Consider the following 20528-nt stretch of genomic DNA (forward strand, 5'->3'; position numbering starts at 1 on the left):
AAAAAAAGCAACAAACAAGGTGACTGAAATGCTGCAAACAGAGTCTGTGGTTCTGTCACAGAAAGAGCAGACAGCACTGAACCACTTGCAGAGATACATCAGCAATACAGACCAACGCAAGTTGGAAAGCTACCTTAAATGCTGAAATAGGTTTTGGTAGAAGGCCTGTTGCTATAAGTGTGGAGCAATAATTGATGTTCCTTATAAATACAGCTCCTACCTAGACGTTCTATAATGTTCTATCTGATAACTTCTTTGCAATGGATATCATATAGGGTGAGGTGTCCATAAACATTGCTAAATGCATTAACTTGAGGTAACGCAAAAGTATTGCGAGGTAACGCAAAATATTGTGAGGTAATGTAAAACATAGCCTAATGCAAGGGACTGCAAAAGTAGTCCTCAAAAACTTTTTTTCACCTGTTTCACAGATGAAAAAAAGATTATTCTGACAAAACCTTTTTTTTACCTGTTCTTAAGTCATAAACACAGGAGAGAAAACAATTTAGATCAGACTTAGAAAATGGATCACCAGAAGAAAAAAAAATCTAATTTGCCTCTCGGGGCTTCCGTAGACCACACACCCTCATTTAATAAATCTGCACTCTATGTTCTTGGAGTCTACTTGGCGCAAACCTGCCTTACACACCTGTCTAACAGTCTCCACACTGCGGTCTTACACCTCCTCTCGGTGAGCCAACAACACCTGGAGAGTGAGATCAAACCGGCTGGGGTAGAGATGGAGAGCTGGCCCCTGTGCCTTTAAGACTGCATGTGGTCTACATCTTGCTGCTGCCATGGCAGGCTCTGGAGGTGCACGCTTTCAAAGTTTGACTGGGGAATAGAGGTAACAGTGGAGACGGCAGCAGCATCGCCCCGCCGGGAAACAGACTCAAGGCGACCATCATCTGAGAGGGAAGAAAGGACCGCAGCTGGCCTGGGAGTGTCCGACTCCGGCGATAAGAACAAAAGGAGAGATGACAGAGCGGATTCCCGATTTATAAATGAAAAACACAAGAAGGTTAATTTAACACAGTGTTTGCTGAAAGGAGGGACTCCCGGCTGCAACCTCCCCCTCAGCCATGCCGCTTGTATTCCGCACGCTGTTGTTTGGCTTTGTAACGCTGCTGGTTGTGGTTTTGATAATAGATGATATAGCAGAAGTGGAGGAAGAAACTGCGTAAGTAGCCCACCGTAATTTATCCATGCATGGTGTGTGTGTGTGTGAGTGTGTTAGAGCGGTCCATTGTTTTCTTGTCCAGCAGGTTTATTTCCTCCAGGCTTTTATCACAGGATTGAATCTGTTAAGTGGTGGAGAGGGGGGTTCACAACGAGTGAAATAAATTAGTTTATTTGAATTGAAGTTTTGAGTTGAATGTGGAGTGTGTGTGGTTTGTTTCTACGTTTGTAACACTTGGGTGCAGCAGCAGCAGCTGTTCCAACAGCAAGCCTGCCCGGGTCTCCAAGGATTAGGCTATTTGTCTTGCAGCAGAGGGATAGGATACATTTACACTATAAGAGAGAGTAATGTAGAGTGTGTGTGTGTGTGTGTGTGTGTGTGTGAGAGAGACAGACAGACAGGGAGGGAAGGGGAGGGCAGATTGGAAACAAAAGAGGCTTTCCTCTTTTTCCTTATGGTTACTTGTCATTTTCAGACTTTGAAATGTTGAGCAGTGCAGCAGAAATCTTCCAAGTCGCACACGTGCCCCACTTGCATTTGACCTGCAAGAAAATACATTCCTAATTTAGCATCAACATACTTCTGTCACATGAAAAACCAAGCAGACCTCAACAGTGCAACATCCTCCTCTGGCTCTCATCATTATCATCACAGCTATAAAGATGTTGTGTTACCTTAATAGCAAAAAAAATACAATTTTTTTCTCTGTGAAGCTTTTGGGATTCTCACATTTTTTCCCTTTCAGCAAGAACATTTTGTTATGAATGCAATTACCCGGCTGTGGCTCACATCGTAATGAGGTCATATTGGTTTGTGATTTGCTGTGGGAGAAGAACCAGAACCAATTCCAGTACTGCATAAATGCAGCTTAATAAAATTATAACAATATATTTACAGCCGCCAGGATTGTAAAATGAGCGCGAAAGGCCCACCTGTCTGTCAGAGCAGCACTCTTCTGTTTCACTGCTTCATTTACACAGCTGCTGGCAGCTTGCCACGATTTCATCAGATGTGACCAAGGTCACAAAATAGATTGATGCTTAAAAATCTGAAGGCATATATAATATGTTTACTGTAAATGCATCTTTGCTGGTGTGTTGAACACCCCTGTGAAAAGAACCTCTTTCCAGTATAATGGGGCTCCATTAAGGCCCATTTCTCCTCATTACATCAGCAAATGGGCCCACAGTGGATTGGTCTAAAAATACCTTGATGCGTGCTTTTCACCTTCATTCTGTCTTAAAAGATAGACATACAGTACGCCTGGTATTGAATAAAGTGGGTGCATTGTTGTTACATGATACAGAAGGATTTGACGCATCCCTCCATTATCAAGCCAGACTTCAGGCTGCAGTATGTGATTCATAATTCAATCTAATAGTTGGTTTTTTTTTCTAGAAATACTGGACATTCAAAGAAGATGAACTTGCACCGGCTCATCCCTAAACCGCACAGGTCTGAAAACCAATTATCTCTACACACACACACACACACACACACACACACACACACACATATATATATATATATGTACCACCAGTGGGTCTTCCTATATAATTGTCAGTTGGCATTGGTTATTTGATTCCTTTGGAGCCTTGATAACACTTACTTACTTAAGTAGCAATACCTCTAAGTAAAAATACTCCATTACAAGTAAAAGTCCTACATAACTGTACTTAATTAAAGGTACATAAGTATTGTCGCTAAAATGTATTTAAAGTATCAAAAGTACTCATTATGCAGAATGTGGCCTCCATGATTATATCTTTTATTATCAAATCACTATTACTGATGCATTCCTGTGTAAATAGTATTTAACAGTTGTAGTTGGTTGAGAAATGGAGTGGAGTAGCAAAAAATAGTAAAGCTTTTGTTACTTAAGAACAAATACCCAATGTTTGTACTTGAGTAGATGTACTTAGTTACATTCCACCACTGTTTTATATAACCCAAAATCACAAATTCGTCTCAGAGGGCTTTACAATCTGTATGACACCCTCTATTCTTAGACCCTCGATTCAGATAGGAGAAACTCCACAAAAAAGAAAAAAAAAACATTTAAGTCGGGGAAAGTGAGGGGAGAAATTCTCACAGTACATGAACCAAATAACAAGGCTTTTGTTTCCTATCGATCACCACTTGGTGTGTCAATAACATGCCTTTCCATTCTCATTTAGAAAGGCTGCCGCACACGTGGATCCGACTGCTTTGACAAGATTGGGCAAAGATATAAATCGTCTCGGCCCAAGCTACAATAACACTGCCAAGCTCTCGTCAAACGGCTGGACCTTCAACAAGACCCTCTCCAACCTCATCAGGCAGAATAATCACTCTCCACAATTACCTCAACATATTTTTCACACTTGACTAAGCAGAGTCTTTCATAACTAGTGTATATTTTCCCTTTTTACAGGAAGAATATCCTGAAATTTCTTGATCCAGAGAGAGACATCTCTATTCTCAAGGGCACGCTGAAACCAGGAGATATCATCCATTATGTTTTTGATCGCCACAGCACCACAAACATCTCAGAAAATCTCTACCGTCTTTTGCCAACTGTATCCCCCATGAAGAACCAACATCACAGGCGCTGTGCTATTGTTGGAAACTCTGGGATCCTGCTGAACAGCAGCTGTGGACCTGAGATTGACTCTCACGACTTTGTTATCAGGTATTTTTTTTTTTTTTTTTGTCACAGCATAAGTGATTTCAGGGTTGGAAGTCTCCCATTTGAAATAAATCATAAAACATACAAGTTAAAGTGGACCGTAATTGAAATGGATTAGCACATTAGTTTCAGTTTTAGGTTTATCTCACTTTACTGAGAATATAATTCACATTGGAATGATAATCACTTTCTCAAGTCCGCAGTTTAATTCAGGTTTAGAGTTGGTGCTCACACAGCTGGAAATATATTAATTGCACTTTTGAAAAAGCTGTCAAAGCTTTTTAATGATTTAAAGTTGGAAATGAACTGCCAGGCTAAGAGCAATTAAATGCATGATTATACATTAAATTGACATTTTGAAAAGCTTTTGCATCCAGCAGAAACACATTGTGCTTGTCAGAGAAATCCCGGCGCTCTCAGGGGTCCTGCTCTCATTTAACAGAGAATTCTGTTTGTGAAGCCTTCAACCGGCTCTGTTTTGTGTTTGGGTGTAAGTAAATGAGTTGCTGAGTGTGTTATTTATCCCTATCCATACTTGTCAGCGGAAGAAAATAAATCTGTCTAGAGGTTATATTATAATGGAAGATGCAAAAAAGTAAAAGTGTTCTGGTTGGGATTCTGTGTACAGCTCGGAACAATCTAACAAAACATGCACTAAATGCGGAGGTATCTACTGTGAGAAACATCCCCTCATAAATCAATGACTTTAATGTTGTTGTATAAATGGAGCAGGAAGTAGCTGTCTGCAGTAGCACCTCATTGAGCTGACTGATCAATAGCTGAATAGGCCTCAAAATCCTTGTATGTCCCCTTTTTATTCTGAAATGGATTCTGCTGTCTGCACATCTTGTCTTTTCTAAGTGCTGCAATGTTATGCTGATGAGGAGAGGTCATGATTTCTAGACTCCGGCAGCATGATAATAATGCTGGGGCATGGCGGTAATGGTTGGCTGAAGGCAGACAACAAGGAATGTGGCATTTTGAGAAGATGAGGAATTTGCTTTGGCATTCAGGTATCAGATAGGGAGATAATGTCTCAGTTAAATATAGTTCTCTGCCCCATGCTTGGTTTCCACAACGTAGGTTGACAGTGTTTGGGGTACTAGTTATAGAGGATTTCAGCTCAGTGTTGTGATAATGTAATGAAATAATTTGGCGTACTCGAGCAATTTATTGGAATAAATTAGTCATAGTACATATGTAAAAGTACACCAACTCCCTGCCCAGTGAAAACCCTGCATCTAGAATTTTTCAGATAAACTGAGGAATTAAGTGTTCTTTTACATCTTCTTACACTAAACAAACTGTTAAAAAAACATTGAATTATCTGGAATATTAATTGTCACAAAGCTGAAAAGTTGATGTTTTGGAGATACATGGTTTTCACTGGACAGCGAGTGTACCAATGTGTAAATTAGAGTATGCAAAGTTAAAAACATGCCCTCCTGGTGTGTTCTTACACTTTAGAGAATAGAGATGCTTCACCCTGAAGATAATTACCGGCTTTGTGGTTTCTGGCATTTACATGCAGAGGTTAACATCAATAAACAAAATGCCATCCTCTGCTTCTCTGCTGAATTTCACTTGTATTTCTGCTCAATTTCACTCCTGGTAGAAGTTTCTGCAGGGCAAATGGTTTGATTGGCTTGAGGACATATACAGATGGTGTGGTAGTTTAGGTGTATCACTTCCTGGTTTATTTTGTAGTAGTCTCCTTCCCTTGTGTGTCTTGTGTTTTTACTTCCTGTCTGTGTTTTCCCTCCAGTTTTGATTGTTGGTCCTCCCTTGATTGTTGGCACCTGTGTCTTGTTATCTCACCTCCCCTAGGGTATTTAGTCTTGGTCTTTTCTTTGTTCTGTGTCGGATCATTGTTGTACACGTGGTGTTGGTCCTTGCCGAGCCTTGACTCTGAGTTTGTATTGTATTCTTTGTTCTCCTGTGGACCTTGTTTGGATTTTGGATTTTGCCTGCTCCCTTGTGTACTGTTTTTCTACCTTGGACTCACTCCCCTGCTTTCACCTCTGCTAGCTGGTAACTTATCTGACTTTTGTCTACCTGTACTTGCCTGCATACCACCCCACAATAAACACGGAAGTTCCGGCTACGTCACCTTGAGACTGCTTCCTCGTCATCTGCTTTTGGGTCCACTTACCTCTATATAGCACCTCGCCCTACGACAGATGGGGGATAAATTAAAGGAAAAAAAACAAAATAAAAGTATCTTAGTAAACTGTTGGGCCACCATGAGCTGGCAGAACAGCTTCAGTGCTCCTTAGCAAATAGTCCAGTTATCAGTACCACTCAAGGTAACAACCTTTTAAGATTTTTGAAAAGGTATTTGTCTGTAGATTAATATGTTTTGGTATCATTGTAAGGTGTACATTTTTGGCTTTCATTTAAGCTCACTTGTGAGTCTGGTGATTGTGAAGACCACAGCAGAACTGCATTTGATTCTTATCATTTTCATATTTATCAAACCATTCAGTGACCCCTCATGTCCTGTATGGAAGCACCTGCATTAATGTTTCTCCCCTGATTTTTCAGGTTTTTTCTTTTTTAATTTGTCACCCATCTGTACGTGTCATAGACTTAACAAAACAAATGAAGGAACAGGCTCTACTCACTGTCTTTTATATTAAGTTTTTTTTTTTCTTTTTTTTTTTTTTTAGGGTCCTACCAGCCAGGAGCAAAAGTTGAAGTCACATATAGGCAGAGCACTAAAATTAAATCATTAAGTCTATTACACACGTAGCCATTTCATGCTTTGCCTTCCTCAGCATGTGTGTTAATAAAAAAGAAAAATGTGACAATTTGTGAGTGCCTGCCCTGTATTGGATGTCATAGCTTTATCAGTCGCTAAATCTAAAAATGGAAAGGAACACTTGTGGGAGAATTAGGAGTGTTAACTGTATGATGGACCTGTCCCCTCCAAAGAACTTTCTTTGGAGGGCACATAAAACTTATACCAAGCTGGTTTCAAGCTGTGCTGGCTGCTCATCATCTTACACTTCATTGAGAAACTTTACGTTTGTAGATGTGTATTGGTTCAGATCAAAAGAAACCAGATAATTAAAAGATTTCTACACAGGAAATAATTTCACATTTGAAATTAAATGACCTGTGTCTGTTTGTTTTAAGGTGTAACTTGGCACCAGTGGAGGAATACTATCGGGACGTGGGGTGGCGGACCAACTTGGTGACCATGAACCCTTCAGTGGTGCAGCGAGCCTTCCAGGACCTGGTCAGTGAAGAGTGGAGGGATCGCTTCTTGCAGCGGCTTCAAAGCCTCAGCGGCAGTGTGCTATGGATCCCAGCCTTTATGGCCAAGGGGGGTGAGGAGCGTGTGGAGTGGGCCCTTCGCCTCATCCTGCTGCACACTGTGGACGTACGCACCGCCTTCCCCTCCCTGCGCCTTCTCCACGCTGTCAGAGGGTAAGATGCAGCTCAGGCTCGCAGCCGCTGCTCCTGGTGTGCTGCGTCTCAGAAGAACACCTGTAAGCAGCATAATCAAGGGGTTGGCAAACTCTAATCTGCAGCCCAGGTGGCTATTTTTAAACAAAGCATTAAAGCTGATCACCAGGGGTTGGGAACACTACTCTGATCTCTCTTTACTCAGGGTGCAGCTCGAGTCGTCTCACCAAGTCTGTCTTAAGTGTCTTTGTGTGTCAAATGAATGACATCGTTCAAGTAGACATTTTATTTATGTGCTAGGATCAGTCGTTGATGTCTCTCTTAAACAAACAGTTAAACACTCTGGGAATACGCATATTTGCTTTCTTGGAGAGAGTTGAGAAGATTGCTACTACTCATGTTTGTGTGTTAAGTAAGAAGCAGGAGAGGAGGCCTGGAGATGATTAGCTTAGCATAACGTCTGAAAGGGGGGGCTAGCCTGGCTCTGTTCAAAGTTCAAAAATATGCCTGCCAACACCTCTAAAGCTCACTGATTATCACATTGTATCTTAATTCACACACAAGCAGAAATGTAACAAGACCAAGAGTCTACAGCCATGCTAGCAGCTTTGTGAGGCTGTACTGAGCTAAATGCCAACGTCAGCATGCTAACATGCTTATAATGACTATGCTATATTTAGCAGGTATGGTTACCATGTTCACCATTTTAGTTTAGCATGTTAACATGCTAATGAGCACTAAACAGAGTGCAGCTAAGGCTGATGGGAATGTCATTAGTTTTGCAGGTATTTGTTCATAAACTGAAGTACTGGACAAATAAAAATTTTGGGGACATGAATGTCTGTCTGTACCAACTATCATGACAATCCATCCAATAGTTGTTGAGACATTTCACTCAAAACCACAAATGTCAACCTCATGGTGGCAATAGAGGAAAAGTCAAGGGATTGCTAAAGTCAATAGGATTCATCTTCTGGGTATCATAAATGTTTTTACAAAATGTCATTGCAATTCATCCAATAGTTGAGATATTTCAGTCTGGACCAAAGTGGTGGACCGACCAATCGACAGACTGACATTTCCCCCCCTAAAAATAACAATTTGTGCTTTTACAGGAACTTACATGCTTTGACTATTTCTTGGTGATGGACAGCCAGGTGCAGTGACTTCCCAGTTTTGTTGTCACAATAAGGTTGCCAGGCAACCAGCAGAGATGCTGTATATAAGGGCTGAGCAGATGAGATGATTAACTGTTTGTCGCTCCTCTCATCCTACTCTCTACAAGAAAGCAAATAAGCGCATTTACCAAAATGTCGAGCTATGAAATTGCTTACCAAGAAAACGTTATTTTATGAGGAGATCAATTTGCTGTATACTTAAATTATGTGCAAAATAAAATTGTTTAATTTAGATACTGTTGGTGACGGGCTGGTGCAGTGGCTCAGGAAGATGATGATGATCATGATAATATTAATTAATAATCAATGCTGTTAAGCTGTGGTATAACAGGACTTGTACATTTTGTTAATCCTTATTATTTATTTTATAGCTGGTCATATGTTTTTTGAGGAATGCTTTTTGAAAATCTGTCAAACAGCCTCCACTGCCTTTAGGCTTATATATAAATCCCTCTCTGCAATTTTTTTCTGCTGTCCTTGCCTCTCTCTCATCACAACCAGACTCTGCTCCGGATCTTTCCTGCATTGTTAAAAGCCTAACAGCCACCGCTGGTCAGTGACCAAATTATGCCATTTTGTATGCCCCAACTACTGCTCGGTATTGCAAAGGGGTAGAACTGGGCCATGATTGTTGTAGTTAACAGTCTGTTAGCTCAGTGTTGTCCAAAAGAAAAGAATTAGCCTGAAATTTTCTTGGAGATGAAAAGCATGCTTTTGTCCTTTTTTATAGTGGTGTCTGATACATTTTCCCCTGACCTTGTCCTTTTCTCAGTAAGGCTGAACCTTAAATCCCCATCATGTGCAGTAGAGGACAAAGGATATTCATATTCACTCCAACCAAATTCCACATCAGACCTTTCACTGATAATTAGACCACCTTCTCTGCTTGTTAAAATGCTCATCACCTGCTGTAGTGTTTGGTTTGACTGCAAACCTGCCCACTGTTTGCCCTTCATGGCACATGAACTGCTTTAAATAGTACAACCTCTGCATCTCAACACGACCTTCCACACAGTGCACAGCCGGAGGAAGCAGCGATAGCCTCGAGGCTGGAGAAATGTGCTAGTGACTGGAAAGGAAAATGAAGCTGGGGCAAGTGAACGTCTGACCACCTGCCCCGGAGGGCAGCATGTGGCATCTCACTGTCATAGGAGCTCCTAGGTAGTAGAAGAATGCAATTGTGCAGAGCAGCACCAGTGTGTGCAGTTTTGTTAAAAGTCTGCTGCAGTAAAAGAACATATGTGCTCAGCAAACATGCATTAAGTAATTTAACATTCAGCCTCCAAGAGTTATTTGTCCTAAAAAAAACATACAGTAAACGCTCTGCCAACGTGGTGGGATGAATCCATTTTTTCACACTGTTTTCTACTATTTATAGGAGTGTCTTTATCTTGAAACTAGACAAATAGAAATTATTTTTTACCTGTGCAGATGGCTGCAACAGATTCAAGATTGATCTTGTTTTGCTGTGTTAAGAATAGGACTGCATAAAACAATTATTTTTAATTAATTGGCAATCTGTCAATTAATTATATTTTTTTACAATTAATCATTCAGTCAAAAATATTTCAGAAAATAGTTAAAAATGCCATTCCAAAGAGCCTAAAATGGCATCTTCAGATCTTTTATTTTGTCCAATGAACTGTGGAAAACCCAAAGATATTCATTTTCCAATGATATAGAACAGAGAAAAGTAGCAAATCTTCACTTTTGAGAAGCTGGAACCAGAGAGTGGTTGGTGTTTTTGCTTGATAAATGACTTAAAAGATACATTTTTCTATTAAACATGGATTATCAATTAATCGACCAGCTGCTTGAGCATGAGTTTAAAAAAAATATGATTTTTGGACTACTAGACTACATGACTTGTTAAGAGGGAGATTTTTGCAGGGCATCCACTGAGCAAATAGAAGAAGAAAAGGTCATTGACAATCTGTGAGCAGACAGTTCTTGAAGGGGCAGTTTGGTGGTCAGTTTGGTAGTCTACAACAGAGTGAACAGCAAGCTCTACATTTTTACTTGTGACTTTTTAGGATTCAGCTCCACTCTGTGTGCTCCAGCATACTGTATATCTGACTTAATATCAAAACCCGGAGGGAGATAAGTGTTGCTAGAAAAGAGCTCCAGAGACCTTGAACATATTCTTCCTTTTGCTGTATTTCTAGACAGTTATCGAGTCATTGGATGCAGCTAATCACATACTGTATGTCTTTGTAAACAGGTACTGGCTAACCAACAATGTCCACATCAAGCGTCCGACCACTGGGCTCCTCATGTACACGATGGCCACTCGCTTCTGTGAAGAGATCCATCTTTACGGCTTCTGGCCCTTCCCACTCGATCCGCAGGGGAAACCAGTGAAATACCACTACTACGATACTCTGAAGTACGAGTACACTTCCAGCTCGAGTCCTCACACCATGCCTTTGGAGTTCAGGACCCTGAGCACATTGCACAGACAGGGGGCACTCCGGCTCCACACTGGGACCTGCGATGTAGAGAGGAGACGACAGAAGGAGCTCCAGAGCGAATAGCTGAAAATGGAAACCACTTTCTTGACTGAGCAGACTCTGTAAAAACTGTTTTCTTGATAATGTACTTTTTATGAAACTTGAATTAACTTATTTTCAGTAATTGGAATGAATGTTTTCTATTTCGAGCTCTTTTAATGCCTTGTTTCACTGGTGTGTTTTAACTTTTTAATGAGATTTCTATGGCAACCTTTAAAATAATGAAACGCTTTTTCTTTTTTTTTTTTGTCTAGCTCCCTTCTGCTGGTGTAACCTGTTCATGGAGAGCCTGTCATGTCCATCTTTTGGCCCCTTATATTCCTTAAATTTTAACCACAGTCCATCCAGGTTTCCTGTATGGCTATAATACATAAAAATAATAATAATAATGATAATAATTATAATGGATTAAAGATTCAGAACACACATTTGTGTTTCATGAGACACCATGAATTAATATTCCCAGTTTATGGTATGATAGGGCTCCATTAAAGGTGTGTTGTAATTTACCTAGCATGTCAACAGCACGAAGAGCTGCTGAATTAATGGCTCTTGTGAGACACTTGTTGGGCCACAAGATGGAAGCACTTAATAATCAGGGAGAATGATGATGAAAGAAAAAATGTTGGTCAACCGTTCAAACATTTGTGTGATGAACCCTTTTGATTAGGATCTTTTTTTAAAGAGATGATGTGATGTTCAACTTGTGATAACACATTTTCCTCTGATAGAGAACGTGCTATGCTTTTGTAGCTTCTTATAAAGCACCTTAACTGGTGATCACAGTAAAACAGGTCATTCATAAGCAAACATTCAAAGAGTCCAGTCAACCAGAACTGCCATGTGATGAAGTTAAAATGAAGGAAAGGAAGCTCGTTGAATTGTATTCAGCTTCTGTGAGGGAGTGTACCAGCTGTTCACATAAGAATGTTTACACAGACTTAGTCGACAGTAAACTCACTTTGTAAACTTTTCTCAAAGAACACCAGCCCTGTTTCTGCACTGGAAATGTTCGCAGTGAGGTCAGACTGTAGTTGTGTCGTGGTAGTAAGAAGAGCTTAGCTTTTTTTTTTTAAATGAATGTATTGGTGACAGTATTGCAAATGCTGTAAGAAATGAGCCCCATAATGTGCTTTAAATTAATTCCTAGACATTTAGCAACAGTTTCAGTGCAGTGACACTGAAGCTGATAACTTGTATGCCTTTATTCATTTGAAATGATGTATGAATTATACTTGTATAGTGTGTTTGGGTTAGTATTCAACCGATATTGGTTGATACAGATATTTGTCGATTTGATTGAAGCTGCCAGTATTTTGTGCCTATAATCAGTAAATTTTACCATTTAAAATTGGACCGTTCACATGCCCAGAAATAGATATGTTCAGGTTCAAGTTATTCTTGACAGAATGGGAAAGATGAAGAGTTACATGATTGTTTAATAATGTCACTCAAATCTGAAACCCAGATATGAAAATAAATACCCCCAAAAAACTAAACAAATGTGCAAAAAAGTAGATTTTATTGGTGACTTATGTAATTGTGGTCAGGGAAGAAGCTTAATTCTATGTTTATTTTAAGGCCAATACAGTTTGGATTATATTTTTGTACTTCCAAGCTCCACCTCATTAAAAATCTTAAAGTTTAGTTGAGTTTATAGGGGTTTTGGGAGTTGTCTTGATGCTGGGCTTACTGGAAATATTCCAACAGCTCTGCCGCTAAACAAGTAGCCTCTCATGCGCTTCCAGCCATGTGATTTGTCCTTAAAAGTGTTGTTTTGATGCAGGATGCACTTGTTGACTTGCATGTTGACCTACCCTGCAAGTTAAGCTAAGAATAGATGTGAAAAGTTGTACCAGAGACATCAGCAGTCTGAGGCAGTGAAAGGTTTATTAGTGAACGCTCTTCTGAACTCTGCAAAAATAGAAACATTCTGTTACCTACGCAGTTAAGTTAATAAACCCAAAATCTGGAATTTGCCACAGTTTAGAAAACATTCTACTGACATGTAGTTTCTGCTGTGTAACTGTGGGGATTGTGCTGTATAGTTTTATCTTTGTCATGTTCACTGTATGTTAACATCTGCTTTATGTCCAAATTCCAGCAAATAGATGTTAGCTTTTGCATGTTTGTCTTGTCTTGATACATACAACTTGAGTATATTTCAATTTTTTGTATTTAAATATCCACTATGACACAAGGACACTTAAAATGTGCAGTTATGACAAAGTGAATGTACTTTTCTGTGGCAGAAAATACACAATAGATCAGAATGGAAAAATAACACTCCAAGCCTCTCCCTTAAAACGATTTCACACTTCAAAGGAAGCAGTTTTATTTCAGTAGTGTTTTCAAAGAAATGGAAACTGAGGAAACAGGCGTGGGTACACATAACATGCCTGTGTCAAAAAACAACTTGTTTTCAATAAATGTCCAAAGCAGTTTGAACATTTAACTTTTTTTGGTTTAAATTGGATCAGGGAGATTAGCTAGTCTTCAAATAGCTACCACAATGACTTTGATTCATTTTACAAGAGGAACTTTATGCAGCAGATGATTCAGTTCTAATAAAATTCCAGAATTAGCATTTTTAGATGAGAAGACTTTTTCCACAATTTCACACACAACTAAAGATAAAATAAAGGACATTGCCAAGACGGAAGAGGATAACTGTACACGGGTGACATAATCACCTGAGATACATTTAGCAGTGCCACAAAAATGGATCTGCACATGTTTTCTGCACATACAGTGAAAAACTAAGATGACACAATACTGAAATGAACAGTGGTATAGACTGATGGAAAACACATGAAAAAGTCAGCAGTCTGCTAAAGGACATAATATCAAAAATATTTGATTCACATATGATTCAATGTATGATTGAATGGATGACCTTCCCCCACACACTCCTACATGCCGCTTGTATATCTAACAGTGACAATAAATGTATCCAGTCTTCTGTGACAACAAAGGAAAATGCACAATGTTCTTTCTCCTGGAAAGATTGGCGATTGCAGTTTCTTTTCTGTTTTGTTTTTTTCCTGTTAACTAGAGATGGAGGTCATTTGGAAACAGCTGCACCTGTAGGCCATGGGGCACTATCAAATAACAGTTTGGATTAAAACAGAAGGTCACCTACAACACTCACATGTGCTGCAGGAACCTAACTTGGGAGTACTCGGCATTGTAGTGATTTTACTGTAATTACATTTGGGGTGCAGACAGAAACAAGGATGGTTTGTGAACCCCTCTGCTATTTTTTTCATTTACTTTAAATCAGACTTTTGGTTGATTATTGTGTATTTGATATTTGAATTAAAGATATAACAAACTAGTTACGGTGTTCATTGTTTTTAATAGTAATTTAAGACTTATCTAATGGGCCAAATCATTTGAGGACTTTGTCAGTATCAGGTAAAACCTCTATTTTAGACTCAAATGTCAAAATGTTTCCATCAACAGTCAAAGCCAGTGTTGCCTTTACTCAAGGAAGAATACACTGGGCCATAGCTCGGTATAGTACTGTAGCTGGCAGTTTGTACTGGTTTGTCTCTCTGCAAGCTACCACTGCATCTAAAATAGTAAATTTAATACATTGAGAGCCCAGAAAAATCCCATCTGTAGTACAGTACAGTAAAGCAACTCTTCAGCGGAAAAAAACTGCCATTTTCAAGTTAGACATTACAAGAGTCAGTGATCCATTAATGGATTTTTTTGCGGGAGACTTTACATAATACTGGACTAGCTGTTCACCTACTGCCTCAAACAAGGGATACCAGATTTTGGGGATCATTTTGAATTGAGTAACTAGACATTATATAAAATGTTTTGATTAAGAAAATAAGACACTGGGTGCATGTTGAACATGTTCAATACTGTAACTACATCGCTGCAATCTTTAAACCTGTTGTTGACATTGTTCAGTGATTACTTGATTAAATGAAACTGTCACATGATTGAACACACCTGATCACAACAGGTTACAGCATTCACATTCATAGCAAATGGATGTATTCTATACATCAAATATATCCTGACAATATTCTTTGAGATTTTAATCAAATTTGAAACCTTGAAAATGTAAAATTTCGGCTGAGATAGCAGCAAAATAGGAATGTCTAAAATAACACACGGTAAAAAAATATTTACGCTTACTCCATACATAAGGACGGAAAGTCTTCAGTATATTTGCACAATAAAGTGGTTAGTAGATAGAAATATATTTGGTATGAAAGTTTAGTTAAAAATATCAATTACTGTAGATTCTTCAGTATGCAAATGTTACATTTAAATAAAGTATTCTCTGCACAATATTTGTTACATGTTAACATTTTATGTATTAACTGATGGTCTTTAGTGGTCACCGAGTATTCATTTAAAGATTACATATTCACTCAAATCACAAAGTGTGATTAATCCTGCATTTGAATACGGGTAGATCATTGCTTCAAAGGAGGCATTGCTTCCTACTATAAACTTCTCAGCCAAACATGCTGTAGCTCAAGTTTAAAAAATTTACTTTAAATGACAATAACTGTCAGAAAATGTAATTTCCATATCATGAGTTGTTATGAAGATGACTGAACACCAAGTCACAAACAGCCTGATTACTGAATGACTTTTGAGAAGAATTCACAACATGAAGCATCCTGATCTTTAACAGTAGAAAGAATTGGGCAGGTATTTAGGCCACATGATAGAAGCGTCAGTAAAGCAGCAAACAGTTGAACAATAGATATCTATGCGGCTCCAGGCCTTTAAACACAGAAAAAAAGCCATGCACAAGCAGCATGTGAAGTTGCTGATTTGGTGAGACTTGGCAACACAAAAATAGAGGAAATCACTTGAATTGTCCCGGAGTTATCAAATATAGATGTCCATGCTGGGATTCACCTGCAAAAAAGTGACAACTCACAGTTACTTAACAGAATTTTATCTTGTGTTACTGTGCACATGGTGAGGAGGGAATACGTTCGCCTGCAGAATCCTGTCTGACTTGGAAGGCAAGAATGTCAGGTAAACAGGACATGATATCTTCCTTTGAGGAAGTGGTTGTGTGTTAAAGAACAATTGAAAGGACGGAAGGGTGAAACCTAATGTCAACAATGCATGAACTGAAACAGTGTTTCTTTAAAATAGTGTTTCTTCAAGGAGATGTACTGCATCTCGTTACTTCAGATTCTTCTGTGCTTAAAATTAAGTGCAAAATAAACTACTAAACTACTAAAAGCAGACTGAGAGACTCCTACAGCTGCTTTAGTAGCACAAGCTAAATAACTTTGCCACCGCGCAAAGTTGAATAGTCAAAACAGTCACACAGTGCTTTGCATAAGGAAATCAAGGTTAAAACACTTTATGACTACAGAGATAAGTAGAGGCATTGAGAGAAAACTAAAAGTGTAAGACTAGCAAAACCAAGATTTAAAAGAACAAAATACTATAAATGGTTCTGGTTTTTTTTTTTTGGTTTTTTTTTTAAATCTACAGTATCTGTTTGATCAGAATCAGAATCAGAAATACTTTATTGATCCCCAGGGGAAACTCTTTGTTACAGCTGCTCACTATCACGTCACACAGGAGAAGTACTAATAGAATAGAAATAGACATCATAATAAATAAGTCTGCAAGCAAATCTAAATATGATACACCAAACTGAAAACTAGAATATTTCTTTAGGGACATATACTGTACAGATACATTTCTGTAGAAACAAAGGGCCATAGTGTTTACTACGTACGAGATTATAATGGCCTTATCACACTTTACAGTGGTCAATATCTCCACTGTATCCAAATAGGGAATAACAGGCCTAACTTATCTGACATGTGTAGAGCAGTCTCAATGGGACTAGGCCTGCAGTCACTCTTATTTGGGCAGTAGAAACAGAAGAAAAAGACACGTTTTCCTTGGTTTTAGAATAACATGAATATCTGTTGCATGAACTTCTTATTGCTTAAGTAATTCAAAAAGAGCAAACCTGTATTTGACATCAAACAGAGTTGAGTCATCGTCATCATCGTTCTCCCCATTGAGAGGGGCCATCTCTACACGCTCTGCAGGTGTTGTTATAATGTCATATTTCCGCGTTTTTCTGATTCGTCTCCCAGATCTGTGGGAAAGAGAACGGTGCCAAACATGAGACGAGCACAAGAGATAAAATCACACCATTTAGGCTGACTCATTAAACCACAACATCAGCTGTAAACCTATTTTACTTTTTCCAGATGGAGAGGATTCAATTGGTATATTTTTAGTTATTACAATCATATTAATGCTCAAACTGGCTGTTAGTATAGTCCTAATAGCCTAACGTTTTCCTCAGATGAATAAGTGCTAAATTTGACATTAACTGAAACCACCAATTGTGATAATCAATTATTTATCAACCAAAATGTCAAACATTCTCTGGTTACACCTTTTCAAATGTAAAGATTTGCTGTTTTTTTATCATTGTATCATGATATTGTTTTATATCATTGTAAAGCAACCATAAGACACCACATTTGGGCTCTGGGAACTTGTCATGGGAAATAATTTATTTATTTATTTTTTTACTATTTTCTGATATCTTATAGACTAACTGATCCATCGATTAATCAAAGAAATGATCAACAGATAATCACTAATGAAAATAGTTAATCGTTAATAGCAGCCCTAATATGAAACATAAAACCTAAATTAAACTCTATGTGATGAATGCAAAGATGATGGTAATGATCAGAAGTGTGAAAACAATCAATGATCACTGATTAGATTCACAGGTCACAGACACATAAAGTTACAAACAGCCTACATAAAGCAGGTTGTTTACTCAAGTGCCTCCACACTACAATTCCCTGTAGGAACATTATCAATAGGCCCAGACCTTTCCTCTTGGCTTTCCACCGTCACGTTGAACCTTACACAAAACCAAATGCTCCTAATCGATTCATTCACCATGAACACTACTGAGATTTCAACATATCATAATGTGACTGCATCATTGTAAGGATGGTTATTATATAACCGTCTGAGAGGAACAGTAGCATCAACCTGCCTACCTGACCACTTTGATGACCAGGCATGTGATGAGAGCAGCTGTTAACACGCAGATGAAAATAACAATGTTTTTCAGAGTTGGGAGATGCGTCATTAGAGATGAAATGCGGGATCCCACGGCAGCATCTGTGACATTATTTGTCAGTTCATCTTCGCTTATGATGGATGATGATGTTGAATTTAACTGCGTCGCGGGTGAAGAAAGAGTATCTGGTATGCCACTGACCCGCCAAAGAGCCGCAATAACAAAAGTTAAAACCAGATTGTATGTCACCATGGTGCTGAAATAGGAAAATGCAAGCAGGATGTTCTTTCAGTCGTCTCTCCAAACTAGATGTAATGAGACAGCAGCTGTCACATTATAGAGGATCGGCTTATCAATGTCAGATTTTGGTCTTTACACAATAAAGAAAATGTGAGGCGCAAATATCCATCTCTCTCCTCGTCCAAGCTTCTCCTAACGGTTCACTTCTAGGTCGTAACTTCCATTTGTGTAGAAAACGTGTTTCCCTTGAGGTGAGTTATAGCAATTCCTTCCTGATTGCATTAGGGCTTCGTGTGGAGATGGGGATTATCCGCCTCCGGAAGCGCTCTGCAGGCTGGCCCGCTGATCCTAGAGCTGAAGTGGAGCATTATTATGTGGGCTTGTGCTGCCTTCAAGGCGCCCTCGTACTTCCTGATACCTTCAGACCTGCTGTCGTCAAGAAAAGGATGTTGGCAGTTTCAGTTGAAAAGAAATGACACGCAAAACTATTTGTTTTAGTGGCCCATGTTTGATGACACTTTTAAAGAAGAAATCTTGCAAATAAGAAAAACAACTATTTAATTAATCATATAATGAGTTTATAGTCAGGACCATAGCCAGGATTTTGGAAATACCTTCACCCCCCCTGCTGTCTGTCTTCTCAAGTCCTCATAGGACAAAATTAGGACTAAATTTAAAATATATTTATTTAATTATTTATTAATGCATGATACAGTGTATTTTCCTTCTCCTATCTTTTGAATTAATTAGACTGTTGTTATTCATTTACTTATTGTACATTTTATCGCCTACATGCACCTTTTCCATGCTGCCAGGAATATTAATTATATAATTCTGGTGAAGAAAGTCTCTTTATTTTCCTTCTTTATTTGCTTTTATTGAATTATTTACTGTTTATTGATTCATTACATTTTTGTCTCAAATAATCTAATTTAAAGATAGTGATAGATAGGGAAGATAGTCACAGTTAGTTTTGTAAAAACATATCATGTCCAAAGTGTGTGTAACTGCAGAGAGATAGAGAACTCTTCCTCAGGTCATTAAATCCCCCACATTACATCAGCACAGAGGACATGACTTTGACTTCAGTCTGTGTTAGTATATTTGAATCTCATGCGTATCACTGCATTATTCCTTTTCCAGCCAATAGTTTTGCAATAGACTATTTGGCATTCTTAGATATATTCTTCATTAAAACTAACATTTCTAATGACAAAACATTCAAAATAGTGCTGATAGTGCTATGTAGTCCATGTGGAATTCTAAACAAAATAATAACACAATACAGTCCCACATTACCTGTACTATTTTGACACAGTTAACCCCCAAACAACACATCTTAAAGACTTGGGTGTCACAGATCATTCTAACATCTGTTACCACTTCACTGCACATTCGGGCGTTGAATGGCCTTGACAAATTTCCGACGGCACCTGAAGGTAGCATTTCTCTGTTTACCAGTGGGACACAGCAAACACAATTTTCAAAGGGCAGCAGACTCCCGGGTCCCGACCACAGACTCCAGGGAAAATCTTGACCAGACAACACAGTGATACACAGTTAGTTGATCAGTGATGGTGATAATCATTCAGCAAATCTTTAGGAATAAAGCCAACACACAATCAGTCTCTGTCTTCAGACACACAGACAGACATAATATGTTATTTATCTCCATTTATGTTTTCACTAGACTTTGGGTTTACTTTCTGCATAGTCATATTGCAAAACCAGACCAACACTTGCCACTACAAGATCTCTGATGGCTAGTGGGTAGGGGAATTTGCAGTTAAAACCACTTTGCATCAGACTCAAGCAGCATTTCTTACAGTGTGCAAACCTGCAGGGCCTAATTTGATCTGAAAACAAAGACAAGACAGCCTGTTTAGTTTTGTCTATTTTGATGTCTGGTCTTATGTCTGTTCACCTACTACTGGGAGTGACGGCCTTCTGCTGCACTCCTGTATGTGTGCTAATTGAATTGGTCAAAGCCCACCAGATGGCAGCACTAAATAACAAGGGAGCCTGCATTTCCCTTCAATGCATGTCAAAATCCAGAAGAGACTGGTTTGAGCAGTCCTTTATCTGTAACACTATTCAGTTAATAAAACATATTTAGCTGACATTTGTTTCTATCAAAATAGGTCGGTTATGAGTTTAGATTAGCTTCTACACGAGGAACGCATACTATATACTAACATGCACACAAAACCATAGTCACAGTCTACCGTAAAGTGCCTGTGCATTAGCTATATCTTGATTTTGCATGGCGATTTAT

The 20528-nt window shown here is 38.8% G+C and overlaps 2 protein-coding genes across 2 annotated transcripts; one reads left to right on the forward strand and one right to left on the reverse strand.

The window, feature by feature from the left end:
- The first annotated feature begins 604 nt into the window (after window positions 1-604).
- On the forward strand, window positions 605-14284 carry st8sia2 (ST8 alpha-N-acetyl-neuraminide alpha-2,8-sialyltransferase 2). Its single transcript, XM_044192132.1, has 6 exons — window positions 605-1180; window positions 2579-2635; window positions 3358-3498; window positions 3594-3851; window positions 6987-7280; window positions 10659-14284. Exons 1-6 carry the CDS (start codon window positions 1083-1085, stop codon window positions 10969-10971), a joined length of 1161 nt encoding a protein of 386 aa, XP_044048067.1. The 5' UTR covers window positions 605-1082; the 3' UTR covers window positions 10972-14284.
- On the reverse strand, window positions 13249-18618 carry fam174b (family with sequence similarity 174 member B). The gene is made up of 3 exons (XM_044192133.1): window positions 17991-18618; window positions 16928-17059; window positions 13249-15843 (listed from the first exon to the last, which is right to left on the reverse strand). The coding sequence occupies exons 1-3, from the start codon at window positions 18263-18265 to the stop codon at window positions 15840-15842; spliced, it is 411 nt and encodes a 136-aa protein (XP_044048068.1). The 5' UTR covers window positions 18266-18618; the 3' UTR covers window positions 13249-15839.
- Between the last annotated feature and the right edge of the window lie 1910 nt (window positions 18619-20528).

Source organism: Siniperca chuatsi, linkage group LG4 (assembly GCF_020085105.1).
Source record: "Siniperca chuatsi isolate FFG_IHB_CAS linkage group LG4, ASM2008510v1, whole genome shotgun sequence".
Classification (NCBI taxonomy): Eukaryota; Metazoa; Chordata; class Actinopteri; order Centrarchiformes; family Sinipercidae; genus Siniperca; species Siniperca chuatsi.

Excerpts from the sequence above, each read along its gene's own strand:
- st8sia2 (XM_044192132.1), top strand. The coding sequence starts at position 1,083 with ATGCCGCTTGTATTCCGCACGCTGTTGTTTGGCTTTGTAACGCTGCTG. Across the intron at positions 3,499-3,593 it reads ACCCTCTCCAACCTCATCAG|GAAGAATATCCTGAAATTTC; the intron begins GCAGAATAATCA and ends CCCTTTTTACAG. Across the intron at positions 7,281-10,658 it reads CTTCTCCACGCTGTCAGAGG|GTACTGGCTAACCAACAATG; the intron begins GTAAGATGCAGC and ends CTTTGTAAACAG.
- fam174b (XM_044192133.1), bottom strand. The coding sequence starts at position 18,265 with ATGGTGACATACAATCTGGTTTTAACTTTTGTTATTGCGGCTCTTTGG. Across the intron at positions 17,060-17,990 it reads CTGGTCATCAAAGTGGTCAG|ATCTGGGAGACGAATCAGAA; the intron begins GTAGGCAGGTTG and ends TCTTTCCCACAG.